This window comes from Schistocerca americana, chromosome X (assembly GCF_021461395.2).
Source record: "Schistocerca americana isolate TAMUIC-IGC-003095 chromosome X, iqSchAmer2.1, whole genome shotgun sequence".
In the NCBI taxonomy this organism is placed as follows: Eukaryota; Metazoa; Arthropoda; class Insecta; order Orthoptera; family Acrididae; genus Schistocerca; species Schistocerca americana.
In genome coordinates, this window is record NC_060130.1 from 865,080,024 (window position 1) to 865,107,744 (window position 27,721).

General features: G+C 40.2%; 1 protein-coding gene across 2 annotated transcripts in view; it reads left to right on the forward strand.

The window, feature by feature from the left end:
* The window catches only part of LOC124555659 (pancreatic lipase-related protein 2-like), a 136,150-nt gene that overhangs the window by 9,998 nt on the left and 98,431 nt on the right, over positions 1 to 27,721 (forward strand). For both annotated transcript variants that reach the window (XM_047129643.1, XM_047129644.1), the window contains exon 3: positions 14,573 to 14,832. In XM_047129643.1, coding sequence (XP_046985599.1) covers positions 14,573 to 14,832 — 260 coding nt within the window. The remainder of the gene's footprint in view (positions 1 to 14,572; positions 14,833 to 27,721) is intronic.

Here is a 27,721-nt window from a genome sequence, read left to right on the forward strand (position 1 = left end):
CATTTGAACCTTGTCAACCCAGGGATTGTAGCTCAACATCGATATCACGGTGCAACACCACGAATTAGTAAAATGTGCTTGTGGCTCTCGTTGTCACTATAAACTGAAGGTAATGGATCAGTGTGACTTGAGCAGACATGCAGAATGCCTCACAGACACATGCGTGAACTGTACCATCAAATCAGTGAGTTTGAAAGAGAGCACATTATTGACTTGAGAGAATGTGTTGTGCCAATCTGTGAAACTACTGCTTGTGTGGAACAAAGTGTTTTGGCAGTGCAACAGCTATGTGAAGAATAATTTACAAAAGGCTGTAGAACATGATGAGATTGGCAGGTCACACCACCCAGACCCCCCCCCCCCCCCTCCCCGAAGAAGATAGACACCTCATCTGAACAGCACTGCAGGGCAGAGATGCATCCATCCTCCATGGCTCTGGTGCAACAGTGGAACAAGGTAACACACCATAAACTATCAGGGGTGACAGTCTGTCACTGTTTATTGTGGCATAGGTTATGTGTGTGTCATTCCCTTCTCCACCTATCTTTGATGAAAGTGCAGAAATATGCTAGATGACCATGATATATGGAATGATGTCACTGGGGACAAGAATCACATCAGATAGTGGTTTTGGCCGAATCCAGGTTCTGTTTGTTTGAAAATGATGGCTGCATTTTGGTTCACTGCAGACAAGGGGAGTGGCATCATAGTGACTGCATTCACACAAGACATGCAATGCCAGTCAAGACCTTATAGTGTCGCATGCTATTGAGCACAACCACAAATCACAGCTTGTGTGTGTCCAGAGTACTGTGACCTATGTGAATGACATCCTGAGACCTGTAACAATACCCTTTCTGTGCAACACCACAGATGCCATTTTTCAGCAAGAAAGTGCATGACCACATGTTGCTACATGAACACATGTCTTCTTGGTGTTACAGGATGTCACCCTTTTGCCCTGGCCCACTAGATCACCAGACTTGTTGCCAATCAAAAATGTGTGGGATATGGTGAAATGACAGGTGCAGTGCTGTGACTGGGTGCCAACCCCCACAAATGAACTTTTGAACCAGGTGAATGCAGCATGAATGGCCAGACCACAGGATGCCATTTGTGCCTTATGTGCATCAATGCCATCACCAGGACACATGCTGAACCAAGGGGACTGAAATGCTAATTATTTCTGCAGAACATACTGATGTACATGTCCTTTGAATATGAATGTCCTATCTCTAGTCATTCAAGGTGTTCTGTTTCTTTCTGAACATGAGTGTATTATCTTCTACACTATTCTTCTTATGCACTGCTTGAAAAAAAAATTAAGCACTGTGAAGGACAGGAGGAAACAAAATAAGACTTCACTGATTGAAGGTGTGTGTGATGTTATTTCAGTGACTACAAAGCTGAGCCACATTTTCAAAGAACTTTGCATCATGATTCCACTTGTCAGTATGACATTGTAACCCCTCTGCCCCTGTTGCATGCACTGATTCAGTTGTGAAGGGCCATAAAGCTGGCTTATCCTTTCCTGAGGCAAGTTAGCACACAACTGTTATAGCTGCTCCTTTATACTTGATACTGGCACTGGGACAGAGTTGACATCTGACCTGGTCCCACACATGTTCTATCGTGGACAGATCTGGGGATCTTTGTGGCCTCAGAAGCACATCATCATCCTGTAGACAATTGATAGAAACATGTGTCCTCTGCAAATGAACATTGTCCTGTTGAAAAATGGCACCCCAATACTGTCACATGAGAGATAACACACAAGAACGCAGGGTGCCCATGACGTATCATTGTGCCATCAGAGTTTCTCAGTCACTACCAGCTGTGCAATTGCATTACATCAACAGTAACACCGCTGCGCCTCTCCAAAACATTGGAAGAAAGAGACCTTTCCCAAGGTTACCACCATTCTCACCAATAATGGTCATCTGGGGCAGTGAAGAACTGTTATTCATTGTTGAACACAATGCAACACCAGTCATCAGCAGTCCATGTTCCCCAGTCATGGAACTACTCCTAGCACAGCCGTTCATGTTGTGGTGTTAATGGCAACCCACTCATAAGACAGTTATTTCCTATATTGGCTGCTGATAGTATCTGACCAATTGTACAGGATGACACAGAACATTGCAAGGAGTCCATTACTTGTTTTCAGATGGCAGGTGCAGATGTAAAGGGTGACAGTGTGATGAGAATAATACAGAAATCCTCCCTTGTAAAGGTCAGATGTGGTTGACCAGAACTTTGACAATTAGTGTGCTTGCTCTCACATTTTTTTGCAGTCCCACATCAGGCCACTGTCACATCCAAATGCCCCATAAAAATGTTCAACCAGCTGGACAAATGGAGAACCACAACAAAGCCCTTTCCAATCTCTGTCATGTGCTGATAAGACTGCCTTGCAGAAGTAAGTGGCATCTCCATATCCTTTACAGTGAGCATTCAAGATTTTGTACTGTCCACCTCCCTTATTTATTCTACCAGGTCTGGTAACAATGCTAAATACAATCAACACTAATGCACCCTATTGGACATTCTGTCTATTACAGAAAATTGCAATTCTCATTATTTGCATGCTAACCAATGTAGTGTATGTGTACAAAGTTACATTGACATCCAACCATGTCTCCTGGGTACTTCACTTTTCTTGCCATACAATGTACCTACTATGGTACTGATATGCAAAGTCATCAACTTAACAAACAGAATAGTTTCATCCACACAATTTCATAAAGTGCTATTTTGTGTGTTTCATTCAAATGGGTAATTGAGAACAGCATGCTTCATAAAATTCTTTGTTTTGAATAGCTTATATCCATAGCAAATTCATCCAAAATTGGTTAATGGTTAACTCAATTCTACATTTTCATTTGAAGTAGTAGTTTTTTTTTAATTTTAAAAGAAATGGGTAACTGCATTCAAGGAATTCAGTCATAAAGCCTGCTTTAAAACTGTGATGATTACTGACAATACTTATATACTAATAAAGGGCCCAAATGTATCATTCATGCCACAGACAGCCAGAAGAATAACAGAACAGACTACAGATGTGCCACAGCAAACAGATTAACCATCATTATTCATACAAAGACTCATACTGTGCAATTCCAAACAAATGTGAAAGATGTACAGTCACGAGTAGTAGAGAGCAATACACACTAGATCTGACTCCATGTGTGAAGCTCCTAGACATCCAACTGGATAATAAAATGAAGTTTGCCAGCTTTGTACCTAGAAATCCCTATCACTGTGTCGGCCTGTAGCCAGACTCCTAGAATACTTCACATACTTTTACTCGATACTGTCATGTGATACAATCTGCTGGGGCAATGCAGCTAATTTCAAAATGAGCATTTATTCTACAGAAATGTACAGTAAAAATCTTGTGTAAAGCTGTTACCAAATGTCTTGATAAGTCTTTTCAGGGGCCTAGGGATTCTAACACTTATATGCCAACTCATTAACTCCCTAGTGGCATTTGTGGTTAATAGAAAGAATGAACTTAATTTGGATCTCTGTATTAGTGTTCCTTGCTCCTATAGCATTATACTGGCTCTGTATATCATATTTAATCCTTGACAATGTAGGAAAAGACAGATTGGTACTTACCGTATAGAAGACACATTAAGTTGCAGACAGGAACACTCAAAGACACCTACATAAAGCTTTTGGTCACAGCATTCATCAGCAGAAGCTAAACACACATAAGTCATACACACAAGCAAGCACAACACATGCACACATGACCACCAACTGCAGCATCTCAGGCCGGAATGCAGCTATCATGTGGGATGCGTGCAGCAATCTGGAGGTAGCGGGGAAGGGGACAGGTTAGTAGTGTATGGGTCGGGAGAGAGGCAAACGCTGTCTAGTGGAGTGTGCAGGGACTAGAATGCCAACAAGCACAGTGTCAGGAGGTTGTGGGCCAGGGAGATGGGAAAAAAAGGAGTAAAGAAGGAGAGGAGTGGGGAAAGATGGGCGAGTGCATTAGCAGAGGGTGGCAAATAAACAGGATGGGAGATGGGAATGTGGAGGAGATGATAGGATGGGGAGGTTGGAGAGTTTAGTCTGTGCTTAATAGGAAGTATAAGAAAAAAAAATGCTAATTAACACAGCCATGGCCTACTTCCTTGTGTTTGTTATATATTCCAAAAGTGAAAGAACAGGGCAACAGACTTTATTTGTGAAATATTATGTCTATGCCTTTTGAAGAAATCATTATTGAAAAGATTATTCTTGGGTTAAAGGCAATGTTTGTTTTTTCTGCAATGGTCTAAATGTATCAAATGATATATCAGTAAAAATGTATCACAACCTACAGATCTGAAACTGAATCAAATAGCACAAATCAAATAATCGTACAGCATGCACACAATTTCTTACCTCAACAGGCTACAGTGTTGAAACAATCTAAATGTATGTGTCAGTGTGCTTTGAAAATGATCACAGGCTGAAGTATTTAATTACAGGTTTTATTCATAAGATAATGTCTACACTGTATGATGAGGGATAGCGATTCATATATAGCAAGATTAGTGTTGAACCACCTGTTGATCATGAGGTCATTAGAGACTGATCACAAGCTGAGGTTGGAGAAGGATGGGTATGGCAACTGGCCGTGTCCTTTATGAAGGAGCATTCCTGACATTTACCATGAACAATTACTTCACTTTGCACTAGTAATCATATAGTTTGTTTTCAAGAGGGAGAACGACACCTTGGACCTAATAATGCAAGAGGTACAACAAATGGTCTGAGACTGAAACTGGATGTAAAAAAAAATTCAGCAGTTTCACATCTTACAATGTGTCATTTCTATGCTTTCTCAAAGCTGTGGAGCACAACCAACAAAACCAATATTTAACTTAATTACATTTTTATGAGTCTACAAACAAAAGCTATTAAGTTAAGTGATGCACATGATCACAACACTAGAATGAAATATAGCTTCAATTGGAAAAGAACAAAATTAAAAATTACAGCTCAAAGTCCATATGTCAATGGTTTGATTTTAATCCATAATTAAAATCTTTTCTGATAGAAAATTTTCAGATGTCAAAATTAATTAATTTTGATGCAGATAAGTCAGCAGTAGCTTATTTCTGAATAGAAAACACACAAAGATTGTTCCTAGGCAAACATTAAAAGTACTTACAGTACTTTGAAACAATTTACTTCTTTGTTATCTGTGGGACTGAATCATGGGGCTATGCAACTGATGTCCATTGAAATAGACTACTGCTGTTACAGAAACAAGAAATAAAACTTATATACAGGATAGGCCCTATAGACTCATGGCGTGAAGTGTCTGTGCGGCAAACAATGTATTCTCTAGACATATTTAAATGATAGAAATGACATATTGTAACACTTGTTGTACCGTACGGCCAATTTAGGTTAGAGAGCATTTTCCAGAACCTGTTGTAAAATGTTGGATACAAAAATGATCCTATGGCATTATTGGCCACGGGGCCCCATGCGGGGGAGTAATGAGTCTCATGCAAAGGCGACATCTAAAAATTGTAGTAGTATATACACAATACACATTTTAATAAGGGATGCACAATACTCACAGTTTTGTCAATAACAGGTGTTACATGTAGCTCCTAAAACAGTTGACAAAATATAAAATTTGTAAATAAAATTTTGTTGTAAAGGTAGATGCATGGAGTATTGTAAAACAAAGGTAATACTAGTTGTAACAGCAATTACTTGCCATTTCATTTTATATATTTTTTGTATAGTTGTGTGATGGGGACTCGATGCATCTACCTTTGAATAACAAAATATTACTTACAAATGTTACATTTGACAACTGTTTTTTGAGATATATGTGGCACCTGTTATTAAGAGAAACTAAGTATTTTGTACATTACAACATTGTGCATTTTGTATATATTACCACAATTTTCAAATATCCTTTCTGCATTAAGCTTGTCCTGTATCTGTAATGTAGCGCAAGAGGTATGACAAATGGTCTGAGACAGAAGCTGGATGTAAAAAAAAAAAAAAAAAAAAAAATATTCAACAGTTACATATGTTCCAATGTGTCATTTCTATGCTTTCTCAAAGCTGTCGAGCACAACCAACAAAACCAATATTTAGCTTAGTTACCTTTTTATGAGTCTACAAACTAATGATACTAAGTGAAGTGATGCACATGATCACAACACTAGAATGAAATATAGCTTCTCTTGGAAAAGAACAAAATTAAAAATGACAGCTCAGAGTCTATATGTCAATGCGTTGATTTTGTTTAATGGTGTAACAAACTACCAAAAACTCTAAGCACATGTAATGGGATTGATTTTAATCCATAATTAAAATCTTTTCTGATAGAAAAATGTTTATTTCTGATGCTGGATTTTAAGATACTGCTTGTGATATGAGCTAGTAGCATATCAGCTATCAGGTATAAGATGCAAAAATTGTAGTGTGTAACATGATAGTGGAACTGACATGAAGGGAGAGCCATCTGCCATAACTGGAACATACACTACTGAAATGACATCATCACTCATCTACAAAACATACTGCAAATGACATAACAAAGCTTACTGTACGTATTTTGCTATGGTGCAAAATGTACCAGGGTGATGGCATATTAACAGCATTTAACTACAGAAACTAATAGATGAGTTAGATTAAAAAATTCTTAATATGTGTGAGTGAATTTAAGACTGCCTGTTGACATACCATGCATGCAGTAGTGATTTGTGGAAGCAGAGACAATACGCATGCAAGTGCTGAACCTGCAGTTGCATGGCAGAAGTGTTCAGAATTTTTTTTATCACTCTTCAAGCGACTATAAGGGGTGCACATTTGTATACATGCCATCTGCTTGAATATGTAGGGCTAGTGGAAAGGAGGTGCACTATTGGTTTTTAAATTGGGATATGCTCATCGCTCATAATGGCAGGCTCCTTGCTTCTCTGACCCCCGGGTGCTGGGGGAGGAGTGGTGTGGAGAGCCCAGCTGCCAGTCAAGACAATTTGGACTCTAAACTCTTACTGTCCTTTTTATTGACATATGTGTGGCAGGCAAGCTTCAAGGAGCAGTGGTGGAAGGTTCAGTTGTGGCTATAAAGTGGTAGAGTGAGTATGGACTAGGAAGGTCCTGTCACACTCTTCTTTTTTTCTTTTTCTTTTTAATTCAAGAAGTAATTGTTGCCCCCTTTCCATGTCATCTGTGATATCAAGAAAATCACTTTGATCACATTGAAGCATGCTGTACTGTGTGGTAGGAAACACTGAGGAATATGGAAAATTATGTTTTTAAGTACACTGCATAGCTCCCCTGTTGTTACCCCAGTGGTAGCAGCACAAGTTTGGAGCATATTAGTGAATGAAATGAATTATATACCTTATCTCTGTAGAAATGTTCATGCTGATATATTTTTTTTACACATCAGATATAATCATATAATGTTAGGGGGCACAAACTAAAAGTGCAATGGGATATGTTCATTTTAAGCAAAATATGTATTTCCTGTTGTGGTTTATCTTCCTGTAAAAGCTGGCTATTTGCAGAGTGAATCAACAGAACTTTTAAGTACTGTAAGCAGTGTCATATGTTAGTGTGCTTTCAGGGTACGCACTGTGGTGTTAGCTATTATACATTTAAAGCTCTGTATTTATTGAAGTGTGTCTTGTTGAAAGAGTATACATTTGTAGAATACTCAGGAAAAAATCGATAAAACTTGCCGAAAAACTGTAAATAGTGTCATATGGACATATGTTTCCTGAAAATCAAACAAGTAGCAGCAAAACCCATAATTATGTGTGTTGTCTTAAGAAAATTTGGTAAAAATAGTCATGAAGCCCATATTTCTGTGTATCATCTTACAAAGTGGGAAAAAGAGATGATAAACCCATATTTATGTCTATCTTCTTAAAAAGTGTTGGAAAATCAGTAAAATAACAATGAAATATGCATTGTCCTAAAAGAATCAGTAAAATTAACCATGAAACCATCAATAGCACTGTTTGTTGTAGAAAATAGCACTGGATGCCAAACATTTGCAAAAACTATGCCAGTGCCACTGGGTGCTATACTATGCTAGAAATTTGCAATATCATCTGAATTAACTGATGCTACTGCTGCTGTTGGTGCTCGAGCAAGGTACACATTAAGTATGACAGTCTCAGGATGCTAGGGCACTAAGAAGGGGGAGGGACAGTGATGGGGATGCACCCAAATGAGCACTTTGTTTACACAAGGGTCATTAAATAAGCCTAGTGCTTCTGGGTGGTTTGTTTACTCAAGGAGAACAATGTCCCCTGTGTTCCAGAAATGGTACATGTGCACAACTAGGTTTCATTCTCCTTGTTTACTCAAGGAGAACAATGTCCCCTGTGTTCCAGAAATGGTACATGTGCAGAACTAGGTTTCATTCTCAATGTTGGGGGCAGTGGGGATGGCAGTGTGGGAGACCTCACTGTTTTTGAGTCATAAATTACCATCATTAAAATAACAGTTGCCACTTCAAGCAAAAAGAATCTGAACATCTGGGTAAACATAAACCCAAGTCCCTCCTTCCCCCCCCCCCCCTTTCAGCTGCCATCTTGTCCAAAAATTATGGTAATTATCATGGCAGTTATTGTTCATTAACTGATTTTATTTTAGCAGTTATTGTCCATTAATTATGTCATAAATAAACAATAAATGCACCCAAATGAGCACTTCGTTTACACAAGGGTCATTAAATCAGCCTAGTGCTTCTGGGTGGTTTGTTTACTCAAGGAGAACAATGTCCCCTGTGTTCCAGAAATGGTACATGTGCACAACTAGGTTTCATTCCCCTTGTTTACTCAAGGAGAACAATGCCCCCTGTGTTCCAGAAATGGTACATGTGCACAACTAGGTTTCATTCTCAATGAAGAGAAGTCTTCAGACAAAAAAAGTAACATCAGGTGTACCCCAAGGCGGTGTTACAAGTCCATTACTTTTCACAATATATTTAAGTGTATTAGTAAACAACATTGGAAGTTCCATGAGGTTTTTGCAGATCATGTAAAAAATCTAAAAAATTTTAGTGAAATGCGAGAAGACATGCAAAGGATTGACATTTGGTGCAGGGAGCTGCAATTGAGCATAAAGATAAATAATTATCATATGATTACATGATTGTAGAGCAATCACTGGATGCAGTTACTTCTAAAAATATTTAGGAGTCAGCATACAGAGTGAATTAAAGGTGAACAACCACATAAAACATATATTACATGAAATGCAGATGCCAGCCTGAGATTCATTACAACAATCTTCAGGAAATGTAGTCCATGAACAAAGGAGGCAGCTTACAAAACCCTTGCTCAACCACTGCACGAACATTGCTCATCAGTGTGGGGTCCTTGCCAAATAGGATTAACAGATGAAATAGAGAAGACCCAAAGAAAAGCAGCATTTTTCGTTATGAGTTCATTTAGTAAGCATGAAAGTGACATGGTGATGATCAACCAACTCCAGTGGCAGATGCTGCAAGAGAAGCATCACTGTGTGGTTTATTGTTAAAAGTTCTGAAATCGTAAGTTCCTAGAAGAGTAAACAAATAATTCCTTATTCCTAGGTATATACCATGAAGATAAAATTGGAGAGATCTGAGCCCTCATGGAAACTTACCAGCATCATTCTTGCCATGAACCTTTCATGACTGTTACAGGAAAAGCAGGAAGTGATTGTAGTACACGAAGTACTCTCCACCACACACAAGTTGATTTGTGGAATAAGGCTGTATCTTTCCCCTAGATGTGCATGCTTCTAGACCCCTGCATTTCTTGTCTAGTTATTACTGCTTTGCCATTTTGCACTTCCTGTCAGTCTCATTTTGTTCATGTCTACGTTTCCTTTTATCAACTTCATTTCCTGCGTTTTTATATTTTCTCCTTTCCTTCATTATTCCGTCGCTCATGCCTGCCCATTCATCTCTTGTCATGTTCCTTACCCTTATCTCAGTCAGTTGTTCACTAATGATCCCTTTGAAACTGTGAAAAACCTCTGGTTTCTTCAACTAATCCAAATTCACCTCTTAATATCGTACATTAATGCAATTTCTTCAGTTTTAATCTACAGTTCATGCCCAAATTATGGTCATAGCCTACATCTTCCTCTGGGAGTGGTTGGCAACTTTATAACCTGGGTTAGAAATCTCTGTCTTATCATCTGTCTGAAATCTTCCTATGTCTCAATATCTCTACTACGTATACAGCCTCCTTTCATGAGTTTTGAATGAAGTATTTGTGATGGTTAAATTATGTTGTGTGCAAAGTCCTTCTGGGCAGCTTGCTCTTTCATTCATTTAGTTCCAGTCTATATTCTTCTATAGTTTTTCTTTCTCTTCCTTCTCTTACTACTGATTCCAAACATCCATCACAATAAAATTTTCACCTCTCTGAACTACCTGAACAATTTCTTTCATGTCATCACATATTCTATCAAATTTTTCATCATCTACAGAGCTTGTTGTCATATAAACTTGTACTATTGTGGTTTGTGTTGGCTTCATGTGTAAGCTATGATAATGTGTTTGCTATTGTGTTTATAGAAGCTTGCATGCATGCCTATAATTTTATCCGTTATTGGACCCACTCCTGCATTACCATAATTTAAGTTTGTATTTGTAACACTTACCTTACCAGAAGCCTTGGTCTTTCTGCCACCACACTTCAGTAATTCCCACTCTATCTGACTTCAAACTATACATTTACTTTTTTAAATTCTCTTACCTACCTACCTCATTAAGGGATGTGGCATTCCATGCTGTGACCTTTAGAATGCAAGTTTTGATTTTCATGATGATGACATCCTTCTGTGAAGTTCCTACCTGGAGATCTGAATAACAGACTATTTTACCCCTGGAATACTTTACTGAAGATCCACCCAGATAGCTGAGTGCATCAGTGTGCCACAGCCAGGAGATGGGGAGTCGAGCCTGCCCTGGATCATCTCCCCTCACAGATTAATTATGAGGGCTGGTGAACTTGCCAGAGAAGAAGAGGAGATTATGAAGAAGAAATAGAGCTGTCTGACTTCAGGAAAAATAACAGCTGTACTTTCCTCTTGCGTTCAGCTGTTCACTGTACTATCATAGCAAGGCCATGTTGGCTAATGCTTCTAGGTCGTATCAGCCAGTCATACAGACTGTTGCCCCTGCAGCTACTGATTAGGCTTCTGTTTCTATTCAGGATTAGTCTATTCTCTCCACAGATACCCCTTCTTGTGGTTGCATCAATGGTACAGCTGTCTGTATCACTGAGGCATATGAGTCACCCATCCTCAACAATGTTCATGGTTTGTGGGGCTTTTGAAGTGTGTAGTTCACAAAATGAATTAATACAGAACATTAAGAGGGGTGCGGTTGTCTTAACCAGTGCTTGATACATGTACTTTTATTCTGTTTAAGTAACCCTTTGCCAAACACATTTTAATATCATTTACCCAAAAGAAATTTTAGTCCTTAATTAGCATACTGCACTACTCACTTCATACTAAATGGTAGGAAGCAATAGCATTGTGTTGGATGCACAACTGTGTGTTGTTATAAGATGTATTTTATTGTAATTTAGTGGCTTTCAGCCTAATACTATAATGATCAGTGACATTGCTTGCAGGTACTACAGATTATGGATTAAATCATTTTCAGTCATTATTTACATGATTATATGCTTTAGCAAATTGTTTTATATCTCTGCTTAATGATATTCAATATTATTCTTTTATTTTCATAATTTTCTGTGATTTTAGTATTGTTCAACTTTGTAACTGCTCACCTAGGAGAGCCCCAGATAGAGAACAATAGAGTGCTATCCACATGCACAAAATAGAAAGACATTGGTAGATTATGAAAATCTTCATTCATGAAGTCACGCAGATGCTAGACTACTCAACCCTAAAAATCTGCTGCAGCATACCAAAATTAGAATTAAATCAAGCACAGTTATTTATATTTCATATTTGTATAAAGGACAAATATCAGAATTCCAAAAATTCTGGCTTAAATTATTTTATGCAAAGAACTTGCATATGGCTTCTACTGGGTAATGCTGTTATTAAATTCCGGATTACCAGTATGAGAATTTCACACAAAAATTTGTTACAAATGGCATCTTGATAAACTTAATAGTGTGCACATTTTAATGCAGTTTCAGACAAATGCACAACACACAATTTTTTACAATAAAAATTTTGAAATGGCGAAGCCTTGTGACATTCAGAATATAATATTCAATTGACAAAGCTATTTATGAGCACAACTGCTTCACTATTTTTGAACTAACATTTTAGAAAATAATTCTGAGCAACATCCATTTTGTAGTCAGCACACTACATAAAACTTAATGCACATAAGTTCTTCACAAGCTGAAGCAATCAATCTATGAGGAAAACCTATCTCATACCAAGTCTAAACTTGAGTCTTGTGGCATCAGGCATTGGCAAAGTCCAGAGAGTAAAACTCACAATCCTGAAAACCACACAGTGGACAATAACTGGCACTAGGATACTACTGTAAAGTGCAGTACCACTTAAACAATAAATTGAAGCCAGCATTATGTTGGCCCAGGTGGCCAGTGCACAGGGTTTGTGACCTCAAAACCTATTCCTTGTGGCTCACAGCATCCTCTCTAGAAGTCATACACAGACCTCACATCAGGTGACTTTAGAATACTCTATGGAAAATATAGCAATAAGAATGGTTGAGGAAGTGTGTTCCATATGAGTGTGTGTTGGCCACTACGGTCTTGAAACATATAATATTTTAAATAATTTTTTTGTTCTGATGTGGGACATCTTTGACCTTAAACACTCAGAACCACAAAAATCATGCTAAGACTAACAACCAATCATAAAAACAACAGTGATCTGTGCCATTTCCATATGAAACTCCACACTTGTCTGCTAGCATCATAAGATGGTGGCATTTTGTAGCTGCACTAACAAGTGCTCAAGTTATGTGAATGGTATAGTTGCAGTACAAATGTGTCTCTTGGAGGGTTTGCATGCAGGCTGCTGTGAAAACTGTGTATAGTGATATCATTAAGAGAATTAGTTCTGTGAATTTGGTCCAAATATTAGGGACAAATTTGTGACATGCTGAATATGGAAATTAAATTGGGGTCAAGGGCAGAGATTTCATGGGTATACTATATAATTTAATAATTCAGAAATATACTTCACTCTGCAATTTACAATCAGTTTTCTTCACTAAATTATAAGCCTATGTTGCAGTATGCTTGACGAAAGAAAGGTTGCAATGTTGACATACCCGTATCATCATCATCTGATGATGACGATGATGATATTTGGTTTGCAGGGTGCTCAAAAGTGCTGTTATCAGCACCCGCACAAATTCCCAAACTTTACACAGTCCAATCTCATCACCTTTATGAACGATGAAATGATGAGGACAACACAAACACCCAGTCCCGGGTGGAGAAAATCCCTATCATCATCCGAATATGTATTTAATTTGGCACTTGATACTGGACTGCTTCAATGTGAAAGTGATTCTTAATGTAAAAACATGTCTTTAGTAATGTGTGCATGTTGTTCTCTGCCACTTCATTTTACCCACTTCATCGAAATCCCACAGCTGCACTATGAGCACTGATATAAGTACTATCAGGTGTCTAGGATATTTGTGTTTTGTGTTCTTGTCATTGTTGGCTGAAGATGTAATGATACAATAATGTCACTGAATTATGTATAGTTTTCCTCTTATGGTAGTTAGTATCCTGTTACTTTGTTTCTCTCTATTAAAATGTCGCTTGTGGTAGAATGCAACATTTTGAATGGAAATGACAGACCACTGTTTTATGAGCGAGTGTTACTGTAAGCACTGTTTTGTGTGGTTCTGAGCATTTGATGTCAAAGGTGCTCCTTGTTAGTATGGCACCACTATACATTTTTTTCTTTTCTAGATCATTGGAGAGACACGTGAAAAATTGCTCGTTTTTTAATTCATTTTTTGTGTAGATTTAATGATACATTGCTATTTTTCATTAGCATTACTTGTTACCTTATCAGTCAGTGTTAAATGTCATGCTTGTGGTTTTCCAGAAAGTTGTCTGTCAATGCACTGAATCATGACAAGAGCAGCAATTTTATTACTATTTATTACCTTTATGTTAGATGCTCCATATGAACTTTACACATGAAACTGTTGCAAAAAACACAGTTATTTCCAGTTGCACCTGCAAATAAAATACTAGAAGCAGAAAGAAAACACTACACTTCCATCTGAATAAGTGCAATGAATGAAAAATATTAAGTAGCAGTGCCTGTCAGTGAATCTGTATGGTACTTTACCACGGGAAGTAGTTTCGATATTGATTGTATGATAACATAGGTAGTGTTCACTAAATCTCTCTTAACACAGAGTAATGAAAGAAAAGAGCTTGAAAGACAGGAAACATTGTACCACTTATATAATTGAATACACTGATGTTTCTTAATTTAACAATACTTTTATGTTTCTGATGTATTGTGCATACTGTTAAACAATCTACTTTTTCTCTTATCAAATACATTTTCTTGTCTAATATCCATATTTTGTGTATTTTAGATGATGTGGGTTGTTTTGCAATGCCAAAAAAGCATTCAGCATTCATGAAAGTGCCAGAATCACCTGAAAGTGTAGATACAAAATTCTGGCTATTCACTCGTGCCAACACAACTGCTCAGGAGGTTATTGACTATGGGAATGGTTCACTGCAGAGTACTAACTTTAATCACAGTAAACCACTTAAAGTGCTTATTCATGGCTACAAGGGAAGTGGAAGAGACAAGGGTGCACTGACAGGTGTAGCAGCCCTTATTAAAAAGGTAAACACTTTTGTTTTCTTCATCAAAACACGTGACTATTTTTAAATGACAGAATTAAAGAATTTGGAAAGAAAGAGAAATACCAGTATGAAAAATATCATGTGTCTCAAAATGTACTATTTGTCTTGTCCAGAGATAAACTTTTAAGTAACAGAAAATCCGTGGCTGCATAAAATTGTGAATTATAAAAGCAGTTACAACAAGCCATTCACTTAAGCAGAAATATTTTGGATCATAACATACAGTATATTTCGAAATCTTCTATAGAGACTCCTGAGACATGGAGAAATTGCTGGATAGATAATGGTATGAATAGGGACTTTTGTCCAGAGGTGTCTTGCTACAGGAACAGACAAGTAAAACAGTGTGTTTAGTTGTCATATGTTTTCTGGAGAAAATCCATCTTCATATACTATGACTCTAGTAATTATTACATTTGTCTCTAATTAACTAATATGATAACAATATCTATTCTAGTGCTATGGTGCAAGTAAAAGTTACAGTATTTGTGTGACATATTGGTTACTCACAGTCTCTTCCTTCCATTGATGGTCTAAATCTTGTTCATCCACAGCAAAACAGTTAATATTGGACATTGGTATCACATAAATTAGTATTATGTAAATTTGCTGTCTGATTTTTTACAAAGTGTGAGACAGAGGCTATATTTTATTGCACCCTATATGTTAAAATTTCACTTCCTTCATGATAATAGTTTGTATGGGCCTGTTATCTGCCTATTTTCATATTCATAGTCTTTATAAGATGGATATCAACAATACTGAAGGAGATTTGTACTTTGCAACCTGACTATGGTTTCTGAAATTGTGTAGGCCAGTTTTTGCAAGACAGAGTGTCTCCTGAAGTGTTCAAACATACAATGACAAAGGACAGGAGACTTGGAAGGGTGAACCCAGGCTGAGTGCATCATTTTTCCTTAATAAATTACAAATTTATTTCAAAATATGTCAGCAAACAGGATGATAATTAAAACCACAACCTTCTCTTGAACTTGATATATAATAATTAACAGCAAGTCTCTCTTACACAAGCAGTCTTTAAGACAAGGGAAATATCAGTTTAAAGAACAAGCTTCACTTGCACAAACAAATTTAAAACAGAGAAACAATCATTGAAATGACTACTGTTTATCACAATAAGAAGGCCGAAACCATCTAACACCCCCCCGCCCCTCCCCGCCCCCAGGTGCAACTCTTAAAACACAGTAGACAACAAGTTAATGTCATGCAAACTTTGAAGGGGCATAAAACCCATTAGAGTTTTAAGACCCTTAAATAAAATCCACAAAAGTATTATGGTGGAATTAAGTAAAGGTTCCTACATTAAATTACACAACAAACAAGAACAACAATCAGTCTGGTACTCTGGCATTGAGTTGTAAGAACTGTGGAACCAAGTTAGGCCAAGCTGACTATCAAGAACAGTGAATGACAGATGAAATTTAAATGTTCAAAAACTTAAATACAGTAAATATTTGTAATCTCGAGTACAGAAAATAGATTCTTAGGTTTGTTACATTACATATCAGGACATGGCAAGCTCAAAAAGGCAGTTACTTAAAACCACCCATCAAATATAATCTATGGAAAACTTAAAATCTGAAGCTGGAATCAAAACTTCAGTGAGAGCTAACAGCCACCGGGCACAGGCTGAAATACCAATAGACATTGAATGTGGGCAAGTGTCATGTCAGTTACAATGTCATGGTTCAGAAGCAGAGACTGTCAACAAATAGCATACACATTATGGCAATTAAGTCAAGAGCTCCGGCAATAAGATGTTCATGTCTTTCAAAACCTAATAAAGCCTTTTAAGTAATGTAACATTGGCTAAGGGAATACTTAATTCTAAGTTAAGCGAATAAGGCTTTAACTTTTTAACTGCAAGCAGAAATTTCAGTTATTGTACTAAAACTGCTAACATAAAAGGATAAAACACTTGTGATAACCAATAGCAGATTTACCAACAGACATAAAATGTTCTTTTGAAACTACAGAATAATAAACAGAAGCTTACCTGGCTGGCATGGACTTTAGGCTTAACATTTACAATTGAGAGTGAGGTTGGAGACCCTCAAGATTTAACCTATCTAAAATAAATTTAAAAGAACAGTAGTCTAAAATTTCAAAAGCTGATTCAACACTGTTCAAAACATACAACAGGTAGGAATGACTTAAAGCTAAAGAACAACAAATGGAAAAACCAATGGACATTAAACACCACCAGCAGAATCAGGGAAGAACTGTTCAAAGGCAAATTTGCCACTTCAGTCAGTGGCCCATCTAAGGAAACCTTCATGTAACCCAATATTAACTCAGAGGTTCTAACAGACCAGCTGCCAGTACAAAACTTCTTATATACACATAAATGGAAATCAGTAAGCAAATCGGCAAATTTCCACTGACAGTTTCAAATAGGTTACAGTAACTGCAGATTAGATTAGATTAGTTTTTTGTTCCATAGATCCATGCTGAGGAGATCCTTGTGGATGTGGAAGATGTCAATATTTTTTTTTTAAGCTGAAATAACAATACTAATAGTATGAATATATACAATACATCATTTGTTTCTATTAAAAGATTCGTCAGTGGAGTAGAAGGAGTTGGCCACTAGTAAGTCTTTCAGGCTCCTTTTAAACTGATCTTTATTTGTAACTATTTATCTTCAGCCTTGCACTTCTGTCGTGTGTCGCCGAAATACACTCCTGGAAATGGAAAAAAGAACACGTTGACACCGGTGTGTCAGACCCACCATACTTGCTCCGGACACTGCGAGAGGGCTGTACAAGCAATGATCACGCGCACGGCACAGCGGACACACCAGGAACCGTGGTGTTGGCCGTCAAATGGCGCTAGCTGCGCAGCATTTGTGCACCGCCGCCGTCAGTGTCAGCCAGTTTGCCGTGGCATACGGAGCTCCATCGCAGTCTTTAACACTGGTAGCATGCCGCGACAGCGTGGACGTGAACCGTATGTGCAGTTGACGGACTTTGAGCGAGGGCGTATAGTTGGCATGCGGGAGGCCGGGTGGACGTACCGCCGAATTGCTCAACACGTGGGGCGTGAGGTCTCCACAGTACATCGATGTTGTCGCCAGTGGTCGGCGGAAGGTGCACGTGCCCGTCGACCTGGGACCGGACCGCAGCGACGCACGGATGCACGCCAAGACCGTAGGATCCTACGCAGTGCCATAGGGGACCGCACCGCCACTTCCCAGCAAATTAGGGACACTGTTGCTCCTGGGGTATCGGCGAGGACCATTCGCAACCGTCTCCATGAAGCTGGGCTATGGTCCCGCACACCGTTAGGCCGTCTTCCGCTCACGCCCCAAGATCGTGCAGCCCGCCTCCAGTGGTGTCGCGACAGGCGTGAATGGAGGGACGAATGGAGACGTGTCGTCTTCAGCGATGAGAGTCGCTTCTGCCTTGGTGCCAATGATGGTCGTATGCGTGTTTGGCGCCGTGCAGGTGAGCGCCACAATCAGGACTGCATGCGACCGAGGCACACAGGGCCAACACCCGGCATCATGGTGTGGGGAGCGATCTCCTACACTGGCCGTACACCACTGGTGATCGTCGAGGGGACACTGAATAGTGCACGGTACATCCAAACCGTCATCGAACCCATCGTTCTACCATTCCTAGACCGGCAAGGGAACGTGCTGTTCCAACAGGACAATGCACGTCCGCATGTATCCCGTGCCACCCAACGTGCTCTAGAAGGTGTAAGTCAACTACCCTGGCCAGCAAGATCTCCGGATCTGTCCCCCATTGAGCATGTTTGGGACTGGATGAAGCGTCGTCTCACGCGGTCTGCACGTCCAGCACGAACGCTGGTCCAACTGAGGCGCCAGGTGGAAATGGCATGGCAAGCCGTTCCACAGGACTACATCCAGCATCTCTACGATCGTCTCCATGGGAGAATAGTAGCCTGCATTGCTGCGAAAGGTGGATATACACTGTACTAATGCCGACATTGTGCATGCTCTGTTGCCTGTGTCTATGTGCCTGTGGTTCTGTCAGTGTGATCATGTGATGTATCTGACCCCAGGAATGTGTCAATAAAGTTTCCCCTTCCTGGGACAATGAATTCATGGTGTTCTTATTTCAATTTCCAGGAGTGTATATTATTCAGAATCAGACTTACATACTAGATGCTAATGGACAAAAGCATAAAAATACTTGCAATGAAGTAGCAATATCATCACATGAAAGATGTCAGCTATAAATAAGCAGAGTGGATCCTTCAACTGAACTCCTGCATGTGTTACAAAATGCCTTGTATTGAGAATATCGCTGCACAATGTATATTATCAATTTTTATGTGGAATATCATGTCGAGTGAAGTGATGAGACATTACATATTTAAAGTTTATAAGCAGATGCAGAATTCCTTGACTCACAGTATTAAGTGTGCATCTCTTTCCACTGTAGACATTGTGTATCCAGCCGTATCTACTGAATGTGACTGCAATATCTGTGAACAATTGTCCATTCCAACAGACAAGCAATATTGCATAAAATAATATCCACATTAAATGGGGGACTTATGAAATCAGGGCAGTTATGTCATACTGACAAAATATTGCAGTAGAAGGCCAAGGATAGTGTCTGCACTCTTTAATTGAAGTGACTCCAATCACTGGTTCCTTGAAGGCTGGAAACAAATGAGTTGATACAATGAAACAAGAGTCCATATACTACAACCTGATGATAGGTTTTAGACATTTTGCAGACCCCTTGAAATCATTGGCTGTCATTGTGTCGTTACTCCTCAGGTGAGATGATTTTAATGATTGGTCCCTTGATGACTGGGAAAAATAGCTTCATACAATGAACCAAGACTACAGACAGTACAAGCTGATGATAGAGCTGAGATATGTTGCAGACCTCCTAAAATCATGGCCTAATGTAGAAAATAGTGGTGTCTTTGGTATGCTATGTGGTATTTTATTATGGTATGGTTCAGGTGTTACGATGAAGCTGAATGCATCATAAAATATGAACATGCTATTTCCTGTTGGAACATCCCCATGTGTACCACTTCATGGGCACATATACTACGTAATACAAAGTTCTCCTGAACACAATGAGTCATACCATTTTAGGAGCATTCTGAATGTTCCAACAATAGACTTTATTACTTATATCTTCAGTATGCACCTAAATGATCATCTTTGGAATCCAATCAAATGGTCCATAAATTTATAAATCATATAGTTGTATTGGCTACACAGTTATTGGCAGCAACTGACTCAGCAGGGCTGAACATAAGCTCAACAGATAAAATGTTATTTGTTGTGTTGGCTGAAGAGCCAACACCGTGTTACTAGAGGAGGCTGAAATGCACGCATTTTACCTCACGCAGTCTGGCGTGAGGAGGGAAGAAAGATACTGACGTGAGATCTGGAACATGACAAGGAATTAGAATTCAGAAAACGGACGATATTAGTTTGATACTTAACTTTAATCCATTAACGATGAACGTTGCTCTTGATGGTACATGAGTCAATATGATCTGTTCAGAAGACATAGTGACTGAATATGGTGCCTTGCTACGTCGTAGCAGATGACGTAGCTGAAGGCTATGCTAAACTGTCGTCTCGGCAAATGAGAGCGTATGTAGACAGTGAACCATCGCTAGCAAAGTTGGCTGTATAACTGGGGCGAGTGCTAGCGAGTCTCTCTAGACTAGACCTGCCATGTGGCAGCGCTCGGTCTGCAATCACTGATAGTGGCGACACGCGGGTCCGATATATACTAACTGACCGCGGCCGATTTAAAGGCTACCACCTAGCAAGTGTGGTGTCTGGCGGTGACACCACATTATTTATCCTCTTAAACGTGCACACTTGTTGCTTAGGAGCACTGCTGATTGAGTACAACTGGCACCAGATGATCATGTGGCCCATCACAAATGATGTAACCTATGTCAGTGAAGTGGTGTGTATGTGCCAATTGTTTATATAAAGCAGCTCAGTAAGATGGGCCACTGTGGAGATGTGGCAAAATGGCAAAAAGCAGCTATCATTTATATGAATGCATGGTGTCTCTTCTTTCAGACATGTCCGAAAGAACAGACACCACACATTCATATATGAGTAATTGGTTTGTTTAGATGGGTAACAAATCCACCTTCTTTGGTACAGATTTAGAAGTATGTCCAACATCCTGCAGGAATCTTTGAGTAGTGAGCATGTAAGACATGGACAGGGACTACAGATATGCAGTGTGGTACTAGATGGGATTGTGGGTTGGCTGAGAGGTGTGTCAAGATAGCCTATGCAGTTGTGATATGCACTGGGTTTTGGGTGCCACAATGGTCAACGCAACTGCCTAGTAAGCAGGAGATCACAGGTTCGAATCCCAGCCCGGCACATAATTTCACTCATCGCTGCTGATTCCACATAATGTTCTGATGCAGCTGACATCACTAATCCCTTCATTTTCCTTTCCTTTCTCCCACTCCTCCTGCAATTTACACATAAGGAGTTGTCATGTTTGGAAGTGACCATGTTCACACCATGGATGAAGTTTCCAATTTGTTACTGTACCAACATGGTCTGTCCAACATGTCGAAAAGAAACAGTGTACTGCTTACAGCCATGTAACATGATTTAAGAACAGTGATTACAAAAAGATCATAACTGACAGGGAACAGAGGTACATATCACAGCTTATTAATGACAATCAGTTCCAAACATGACAGGAATTGTTGCTACCAATGAATACAGGTCCATCTTAAGCAGTTTCCAAACGAACATCATGAAGGGAACTGCATGTAGCGGATAACTTTTTGTGACGTTTACATGCGTATCTTTCTGCCTCTATTGCACAATGCAACAGAGGTAGAAAACAACACATATGAAGATTACAAAAAAAAAAAAAAAAAAAAAAAAAAAACCAGCAGAAATGAGCTTGAAAATGAGAATAAATCCTCGATACTCGTTGCCCTAAGCATGAAAAACATAAGCAGCTGATTCAGGATTTCGTTATTTAAATCATGAGGTATGTTACTGCAATTCACTAGTGGAAATGGGAACTGGCGACACGGTTTAGTGTTCATTTGCTGTGAGGAACCATGATCACTACCTGGAGCAGAGCTTCTGAGTTGTTAGCCTCAAACTCCTGTGGTTAAAACAGTATAGGTCTAAGAATTTTTGCAACAATTAATGCACTGTTTCTAATCATATTTTAGATACTTCCTTCACGCTTCATTAATGTTAATACAGCCCATGCTGCAGGGTGCTATGAGTAGACAATTGTTTTTCTCTAAGGCAAGGGGTTCTGCGACTTTGCAATGAAGACTTTGGTAGCTCAGTATATAAGTCACGCTCGGTAAGAAATGCAGTAAATTTTGTTCTAAAAGCAGGTTGGTTTTACTCAGGATTCCAATACACCAGAGTGTTCCCCCACTCTTTTGGCTACAAAACACTACTTTCAACATAATTTCCCTTCAATGTGACGGCCGTACGTCACCTTACTAAGGGGGGGGGGGGGGGGCTGTACGCCTGCATGGTACCGTTATACTGGTCGACACTGGAGCCAACGTCTTGCTGCGCCAATAATCTTCCCATCATCCTCATACTGCTTCCTGTGGATTACGTCCTTAATTGGGCCAAGCAGATGGATGTCAGGAGATACGACATCCGAGCTGTAGGGTGGATAAGTAAGAACAGTCCACCGAAGTTTTGTGCGCTCCTGTCGGGTGCACAAACTTATGAGAAGCCTTGAGTTGTCATGGAGAAAGAGAGGTTCGTTTACATTTTTATGGCGAGTAACGCGCTGAAGTCGTTTCTTCAATTTCCTGAGGGTAGCACAATAAACTTCAGAGTTGATCGTTGCACCGCGAGGGAGGACATCAAATATAATAACCCCTTCAGAATCCCGGAAGACTGTCGCCATGACTTCACCAGCTGAGGATGCAGGTCTAAACTTAATCTTGGGAGGGGAGGTGGTGTGACTCCACACCATCGACTGCCACCGAGTGAGGTGGCGCAGTGATTAGCACACTGGGCTCGCATTCGGAAGGATTATGGTTCAAACCTACTTCCAGCTATTCAGATTTAAGTTTTTCGTGATTTCCCTAAATCGTTCCAGGCAAGTGACAGCATGGTTCCTTTGAAATCCGACCTTGTCCTCCTCCTCTAATGACCTTGATGTTGACGGGACGTTAAATCCAGCCTTCCTTCAAATGGTTCAAATGGCTCTGAGCACTAGGCGACTTAACTGCTGAGGTCATCAGTCGCCTAGAACTTAGAACTAATTAAACCTAACTAACCTAAGGACATCACACACATCCATGCCCGAGGCAGGATTTGAACCTGCGACCGTAGTGGTCTCTCGGTTCCAGCCTGCAGCGCCCAGAACTGCACGGCCACTCTGGCCGGCAGCCTTCCTTCCTTCTTTCCAAGGATTGCCATTTGTTTCCGGTTCGAAGTGATGAAGCCATGTTTCATCATCCATGACGATTTTCGACAAAAAATTGTCGTGTGCAAGCAATTCCGCACAGATAGCCCTTGGTTGCTCGTTCTGATAAGTGGCAAGGAACCCAGTTGGCATGCACCTTTGAGTACCCCAACAGCATTACCTACAGCGACATCCAGTTGAGCAGCGAGTTGTTTGATTGTGACCCGTCGATCACCTCGAATGAGGATGTCCACACATTCTAACACTGAAGGAGACACACATTTGTGCGGCCGTCCAGCATGCAGGAGATCGAACAGGTTTGCACGATCTTGTTGTGGTGATCACAGATGACTCGTCAAACAACTCACAATGCTTTTGTTTACTTGAAGACTCAGTAGACATTCAGCAAATATCTATGAATATCTGCGATGATCTGGTTTTCACCAAAAGAAACTCTATGACTGTTCTGTGTTTGGTACACACCTCTGTTACAGGCGCCATTTCGAAGGCTACGTACAGCATTGCCACCTATCGGAACTTCATGAAGCTGTAGGGCCGGAAGTGGGAATATTCCACGACGTTCCACAACGAATTCCGCCTTTTTTTCAACCGAAATTGGCCGAGAAAATATGTGTTGAATTAGTTAGTGAACTTCCCTCGTAGTATGAGTATAGTCTACTGGTTACTATTAACACTTTTTATACGAGCGTGGTTTTAAAAGTTCTCGGGATCATCATGAGAGGTAGGTGCTAGCGCGACGAGTTGTTCACGTAATATTCATTGGACTGTTGCCTATAAACACGTGTCACGTCAGTGCTCTTGGAAGAGAGCTGTGGCGGTGACATGGCTCTGTTGTTCCCGCGTAGTGGTTTGCGAAGATGGAAAAAATCGAGATTCGAGCAGTGATTAAGTACTCCGGAAAGGAAGATATGAAAGCAAAGGACATTCATGCCGATTTCCAGAATACACTGGTCGCCCAAGATGTGTCACTACTCCAGAAATCATTGCAAAAGTGCACAAAATGATCATGGAGGATCACCGATTGAAAGTGCGTGAAACTCCTCACGCTTGCCATATGTGATCTGAAAGGGTATATATCACATTTTAACTGTAGAATTAGAAATGAAAAAATTATCTGCCAGATGAGTGCAGCGACTCTGGACGTGCGCCCGCACACATGTGCGTCGCCATGGCAAAATTACACGAACTAGGCCACGAATTGTTGCCACACCCGATTTATTCACCTGATATTGCTCCGCCAGGCTTCCATCTTCCAAAACTGAAAATTTTTCTTGGTGGACGAAGATTCACTTCAGACGAAGAACTGATAGACAGAGTTGACAACTATTTTGCAGGCCTGGAGGAGACTCATTTCCAAGATGGGATTAAGACATTGGAACATCGTTGGGCCAAGTGCATTAACCTACAAGGAGACTACATTGAAAAATAAAATAAAAGTTTCAGTGATGTAAGTACTTTTTTCTTATTCCATTCCGAGAACTTTTCAAACCACCCTCGTATGGGTAGTGCATAGGAAAAATGTGAGATTCTTCATTTGGAGATACAGTGACAATATCAGGAAACAGAGGAAGGCATGTCATCAACGAATGAGGACAAATACTACTTGTACCACACACCTTGGGTGGCCTCAATACATAATATGATCTTTCTGCATTATTGTATGCTAAAGACATCTACAGCTTATTTTTGTCTATATTTGTTTAACTTCGCCGCTTCTTGTGAATATGAATATCCTGCCAGCCTTACATAGAGGATGTTGTGCTGTTCGAGAAATCTTCACCTAAATCACTCACAGAGCTACAGGAAAAACTGAGTTTAGTCCGCCGCACCTCTAATGTGCTCTACAGTCCTCATCAAAGTATTATTCATATCGTGATTTGCTTTGCGCCATTAGTCACTGATTCGTTTTCTTCTCACAGGCTCAAAATGTTACGTTTGTGGTCAGGACACACATTTGTTTCTTCATGTGTGGGTCCACGTCCTCTTCGTAAGTTTTCAATGATAAATCCATTATAAATATCCACTGTAGGCTGTCAGATTCTTTATAGAAGATTAACTTTATTGAGTCATGTAATACATTATATTCCTGTCCAGTTTCGTCTGAGGCCTTTTTCAAATGAAGTTTCGTGGTGATATGTGTTGATATTCAAAAACTATTTAGTGCTACGTGGGGACAGAGACTACATTTGGAAATGACCACTGGCCGAAACTGGACAGTGATATTGTCGCAGAAGAAACTCAGTACCACCGTCACTGTGGTGTACCGGTTATGATACTAGACTGTTGCATGGAGAGTCGTGAGTTCAAAACTCACCTCAACTTTACTTTAATTTCTCTATTCGGTTCGAGGACATTCTAGAAGAATCCACAAATATCAAGAATCATTGTACTGGAATGTTCTGTAACTGTATATATACCGTATGTGTTCTGGCTAGAGGCAGTTCGCTCTGCGCTCCTGTATGTGCAAGTGCTGAATAAACCTTCATGAAGTTAAGTTATTGTTCGTTATTCATCTAATTACATCTTCTTCTACGTGACATTATTCTGGTGGAGACGCTGGGTATTGGAACTTGTGATAGCGCACATTATCGACGACACAGTGGCTCCCAACAGGCCACGACAGAGCCGCCGTTTACGTGGCGAGAAACCCGAGTTCAAGCCATATTCAACAGATCGCAATCTATCGGAGACAGAATAAGAAGAGGATGTTACGATGACAGCAACTGTGTGCCACCACATGAGACATCCTTCCGGGTTATCTGGTGTCGATGGCCGAGATCCAAACAAGTGGCTGAAGGTATATGAGCGTATAGGTAAATTTAACAAATGGGATGACACCGTGTGTTTGGCTAACGTATTTTTCTACTTGGAGAGCACAGCCAAACAATGGTATGAGAACAGCGAGGTGAAGTTCACAAGCTGGGAAGTATTTCAGGCGGAACTGCGCAAGTATTTCGGCGACACACAACGACAGAAGTGCAAGGCTGAAGATAAATTAAAGTGCAGGGAAAAGCGTCCAGGAGAAACGACAGCATCCTACATTCAAGACGTCTTGGAGCTGTATAAAATAGTGGATCCTAGAATGAAGGAGGAAGATAAGGTTGCACATCTTATGAAGGGTGTTGCTGAGGACATGTATCAAGCCCTACTCCTGAAGGAGATTTCGACAGCAGACGACTTCATAAAATGGTGCCAGTATATTGAGACAATGCATCAAAAAGGAATTACACGCAAGAAGTCTGAAAAAGTCGTATCGATGTCTGTGATGGAGGAAGCAACTGATTTCACAAGTGTTCTTCGTCAGATAGTGAGAGAGGAAGTTCAGAAGGCACTTGGATTGCACGGTGAGCAAAAATTCGGGACACTTCAAGAGTTCATCAGGGAGGAAGTGGAACAGACATTGAACCCAATCTCTCGTCCTTCATTTCCCTTTAAAATGATGAAAAAGTCGAGTCTCAGGTGAAGTTACGGTCCTACAATGCTGCATGAGGAACCTGTTTGGGCGCCAAGGACGACTGATGTCTGGAGGACTCAGGATAACCAACCAGTATGTTTCCACTGCGGACGACCGGGACATGTGGTGCGCAATTGTCGAGAAAGACGGCCGATATTTGATGACGCACGCGCCAGAAGATAGCCGACGCCAACTCCGGGACAACGAAGATGAACAAGAAGATGTGGGTGCAGGACGACGTAGATCACGATCGTCGCAAGCTAGCCGCTGGAGAGGACGCTCCCCAACACGCCGATCACGGTCTCCATCGCCGTTTAAAAGCTCCAGCCGATCACCGAGCTGCCGCAACCTGGAAAACTAAAGGGTGCGACCTTCCTTGGAGGTGAGGCTGCAGAAGAGAAAAATCCTCTGCCGTCGATCATTGCAAAAATAATAGGAAACTACGTCGATATCCTCATGGATGGCCGACCAGCCCGAGTTCTTGTGGACTCTGGAGCATCATATTTAGTCATTTTGGAGAAGTACCGCCGCCAGTTGCAGAAAACCGTATTCGTCGACAGCAAAACATCTCTGCTGAAGGTGGCTAATGGGAAATATGTGAAGTAAAACCTACAGGAAGATGTGTCATTCATGTGGGTATAAGTGGCCATACACAGCCCTTAGAATTCATCGACTTACAACAGTGTAGTCATGACATTCTCGGATGGGACTTTTTGAAAGCTTCTCAGGCAACTATAGATCGTGGTCACTCGAAGATCATGCTAGACGAGATGAGACACTGTGGACAGGAAGATACGCATCTGAGTGTGTGAAGATTATGTGTGCTGGATGAAGTGATCATTCCTGCAGTCAGTGCTAGAAAAGTAAATGTCATGTGTCATGCCATGCATCAACCCATGGATCTAGTAGTGGAATGTAAGAGAAGCATACCACTGACGAATAACTTGGTCATCCCAGCCTCTGTTGTCTCGTTGAAGAATGGATTC